The 4,255-nt window shown below is 37.8% G+C and overlaps 2 protein-coding genes across 3 annotated transcripts in view; one reads left to right on the forward strand and one right to left on the reverse strand.

The window, feature by feature from the left end:
- Positions 1 to 3,062, forward strand: part of LOC104705916 (sister chromatid cohesion 1 protein 4-like) — a 7,439-nt gene extending 4,377 nt beyond the window's left edge. The window contains exons 9-16 of the mRNA XM_010422012.2: positions 1 to 386; positions 490 to 628; positions 794 to 930; positions 1,012 to 1,883; positions 1,959 to 1,992; positions 2,205 to 2,316; positions 2,413 to 2,542; positions 2,631 to 3,062. Coding sequence (XP_010420314.1) covers positions 1 to 386; positions 490 to 628; positions 794 to 930; positions 1,012 to 1,883; positions 1,959 to 1,992; positions 2,205 to 2,316; positions 2,413 to 2,542; positions 2,631 to 2,729 — 1,909 coding nt within the window. The 3' untranslated portion in view covers positions 2,730 to 3,062. The remainder of the gene's footprint in view (positions 387 to 489; positions 629 to 793; positions 931 to 1,011; positions 1,884 to 1,958; positions 1,993 to 2,204; positions 2,317 to 2,412; positions 2,543 to 2,630) is intronic.
- The window catches only part of LOC104705917 (trafficking protein particle complex subunit 8-like), an 8,690-nt gene continuing 7,946 nt past the window's right edge, over positions 3,512 to 4,255 (reverse strand). For both annotated transcript variants that reach the window (XM_010422013.2, XM_019228287.1), the window contains exon 29: positions 3,512 to 3,974. In XM_010422013.2, the coding sequence (XP_010420315.1) occupies positions 3,781 to 3,974 (194 nt within the window). In that variant the 3' untranslated portion in view covers positions 3,512 to 3,780. The remainder of the gene's footprint in view (positions 3,975 to 4,255) is intronic.

The following is a 4,255-nucleotide window of genomic DNA, read 5'->3' on the forward strand; positions in this document are numbered from 1 at the left end:
GGTAAATCAGGAAACAGATTCTAGTTTACAAGGAGATGGGCCACCAGATGAGCAGCTGAATAATGCGAATGCAACTGATGAACAGTTAGGAAGTTTGACGGGATTTACTGATTCTGATTTGCCTGCACCTGAGAAGGTATTAGCTGCACCTAACAGACAGGGGGATGGAAATGATTTCATGGTTGAATCTACGCCAGATAAAGAAGATCCTGGCACATGTAATGATGATGCGGGAAATAATAACATTACTGGGAAGAAACGCACTTTTACTGAGAGCACACTAACTGCAGAAAGTTTGAACTCTGTTGAGTCAGTTGGACTGATTCAGTCAAAGAGAACTGCAGATTCTGTCCCTGATGACGATGATTTGTTGTCTTCTATCCTAGGTATCAGTTTATTTTGGTTCCTTTGCCTGTTCTTTTTATCCATTCTATTGCTCTTTGAGCTAGCTTTATGGATCAATTGTCATTTACTTTTTTTTTTTTTCAGTTGGAAAATCATCCTTTCTGAAAATGAGGCCTACTCCTGTGCTTGAAGCAGTATCTACAAAACGGTTACGATCTGCTCCCCGCTCTACTACCACAAAGAGGAAGGTTCTAATGGATGACCCTATGGTCTTGCATGGCGAGTATGTTTATCTATATCTGATTTTCTTATACCTTGTTTTATTTCATTGCTACAAGTGCACCTTTCATAGAAGTTCTTGGTTTACCTAGGACTAGGATCGAAATAGTTTGACCTTTATCTCAGTTTATATTTGTTTTCTTCTGATGTTGCCTACTTTTCTATTTAGCATCATACGTCAACAACTGACAAACACTGAAGATATACGCCGTGTGCGAAAGAAGGCACCTTGCACCATTTCGGAAATCGTAATGCTTCAAAGGCAGGCTTTGGAGGATGGACTCTTGAAGGAGCCAATATTCACTGGTAAGGTCGTGACGCTAAAATGTTGTCAATAGTTCTTGTTAACTGCAGTTACACAGATACTATTTTTTCAATGACTTTCAGGTATGTCAGTGGAATTAGTATCTCTGCACAATGAGCCGTATGATCTAAGAGGAATCATGATAATTGAGAATGATGACCGTCATACTTCTGTTGGAGTGGTGGAAGATAATGAATGTTCTGTTACGGCCGTGGAAGAAAATAAAAGGGAAGAAAGCTCTGCTCCTCAAGCTCACCCAAATGATTCCGAGGAGCAACCTGGTGAGGCTCATACTCACCCACAGGAGGAGCAAATCATAAACCAACAGGAAGAGATGAAAGATGATAATGAGCTTGCTGAAAAAATATCTGACTTGGAAGTTTTGAAGGACGGCAATGGAGCTGCTGATGAATTAAATCTTGTAGTGAATGATGACGTCAGTCAAATGCCATCTGAGGAAAAACTCGACCGTGTAGAGGATTTAGAGGTGGAAGGATCCCATGAAAACCATGATGGAGAAGGCGGGCAAGATGTTTGTGCGGATCTTAATGCAAAAAGTTGCACTGACGTTATTGAAATTGCTGAAGGAGATATAGATAACAACCCCATTTTCAGTGAGACGGACTTGAAAGTTGAAGATGAAGTTCCACATGAAGATAAGAAAGCGGATGCATCAGTTGAAGTGTGTGAGATTGGGATAGATGATCAGACTCCTTGCGATAACACAGTTGGCTCTACGGAAACTGGATGCGTAGAAGCTGGTGATTTGAGTAATATGGCTTTGGAAAATTGCAATGAACCTATTGTGGAAGCGACTAATGACGGGGTGAATCCAGAGATAGAGTCTTATAACAGTTTTGAACCACATAATGAGATATCTAATGAGGAGGCTTATATGCAAAGTGCACTAGATGGAGAACCTACTTCTCGTGATGGTCTCATGGGAGACAATGATGTAAGTTTCTTAGTGGCTTCATATCATCATTCAAGTAAGACATGCCTTTGACTCTCTTGTTATCTTATGGTGTAGGAAATGGATACGATGGAAGTTCCACATGACACAGGTTCTAAGCCTTTTTGAATTTCAATTATAATTTATGCAAATGGTCTGTATCCTTTCCGTCTAATCAATGGATATTAAAACTCTGGTCATCATACCCTGGTTTATAGACTAAACAAGCTTAAACTCTTGAGCATGATTTTAATACACGATACTGCTATTCCCATGATTTTTCAATGGTTCTGCCTATTAATTTCTTGCATTCTGTCTCTTCAGGTTTTTTGAACGTGGATGATGATGAAGTAGATGAAGATCATGAGGGCGATGACGAACAATATGGTGACCAAACTTGTCTTTTAGAGAACAGTGGATGGTCTTCTCGTACTAGGTCTGTACAGTTAACTTCTGCAGATTTTAGCTTCTATCATGTGAAACACATGATGGGCTTGAATTTATGAATGATTCTGATTCTCTTTACTTATAGGGCTGTGGCAAAGTATCTCCAGACGTTATTTGACAAAGAAGCTGAGAATGGGAAGAATGTTCTTGTGGCAGACAAACTTTTGGCTGGGAAAACCCGTAAAGAAGCATCGAGAATGTTTTTCGAAACCCTGGTATGTTTTCCATAACACAACCCTAAACAAAACAAAAAAGAAGCTCTGATCTTGAATCTGTCTTAATTGTTTTGCCAAATTTTTGCAGGTTCTTAAAACAAGAGATTACATCCAAGTTGAACAAACTAAGCCCTACGAAAGCATCATCATCAAACCGCGACCAAAACTCACCAAATCCGTCTTCTAGATGGAAAAGGTTCAGTCTTATAGTTGCAGATAGGTAGTATGGTCCAATCCGAAAATATCATCCGAAATGATTCTACTTCTCTAAAGTTAATACACTTTCCTTTTAAAGGCAATGTAGTAGTAATAGTATCAATGGTGTTGTAGGCCATCCAAGTAGCTGGAGGTTGGTGTTTGTCATTATTTTACCTTTATATATATACAAGGAGTTGTTGTATGTGTATATATTGGTGTAACCATGAGCACCAGTTTAAATTTGAGAGATGCTAATTTTATGTTCTATGGATAACCGAAGTTCTCCGGTTTGTGATATTAAAACTTGAGAATGCTGAGGAAACATTTTATTCAATAATTACTACTTTCCATATAAGGTAAAAAATCTATGTTTGTTGTTTCCTTATTTGTTTTGCAGTAACTAGTGTATAATTATGATCCCATTATTTGATGAAAAAAATACCCCAAAATCGAAATACACAGCTAGTCGCACTGTATCTCATTTATTTTGTTAATAATGTAAATGTATTTATTATCACTAATAATAATATAATTCAGCGTCCGACACCATTTTTATTTTAATTTTGTTAAACATCCGACTTTGTTTAAATTCTCGATAATTAGTGAACCCTTAAAAAATAATTCGGCATCCACCAATATCATTTTATCCTCCATGAAATCCAGTTTTCTTATGCATTTTTAATTTCTCAATTTTTAATTTTTTATAAATCACATATTCCATAAACGAAATAAATGAACTCAGCTCAGTAAATAAAATTTAGAAACCTTAAATAGGCCAGGATAGTCTCTGACTCTCTGTAGCCTTTTATTCCGCAAAAGATACATCTTTTTTGGTTTTCCTTTTAGCATCAAATAAAATTCATCTTTTTCCTACAAAAACAATTTCTTGACAACAAACTTACTACAATCAAAATTTGAAAATTCAGACGTATACATAAACCATCAAAATGAATACACAAGAGGACAATGGCACATCATAATAGAATATTCTCATGCTTTAATATTGGACACATCCAACCATTAAAGAGATCTAGAAAAGCTCACTCAGACTGAAGAACAGTAAGGTAATAAGGATATCCTTGACATATCCCTGATGATGCACTTCCATGCTCAGAAAGCTCCCAGTTAAGTTTATATGAAGAGAGATCGTAGATACCTGGAGAGAAAACTGATATCTGCAGCGGGATCTCGGTTGTGGATAATGGCTGGATTTGGACCTTTGTGGAACTTAAACCTGACCATAAGAAAGGAGGTGAGCTTTCCATGGAAGATGGCGGTTTGCCCAGACGGCTTCCCATGACATCTGAAGTTAGTTTCATTTCCTCTGTTACGGGTTGCACGTAGCGCCACCCGGATTGGTTTCCAGAGGAAGAAGTTGGTACTGCTGCGTCTGGTAGACAATCAATGGTGTTGATGGTCACAGATGATAATCCATCAGATGTGTTTCTGATTACCATTTTTAGTTTTACTTCACACAAGGAGGTGGAAAAGTCGTGGTGTATGGTTCGGGGACCG

The sequence above is a fragment of the Camelina sativa genome, chromosome 8, assembly GCF_000633955.1.
Source record: "Camelina sativa cultivar DH55 chromosome 8, Cs, whole genome shotgun sequence".
NCBI lineage: Eukaryota > Viridiplantae > Streptophyta > Magnoliopsida > Brassicales > Brassicaceae > Camelina > Camelina sativa.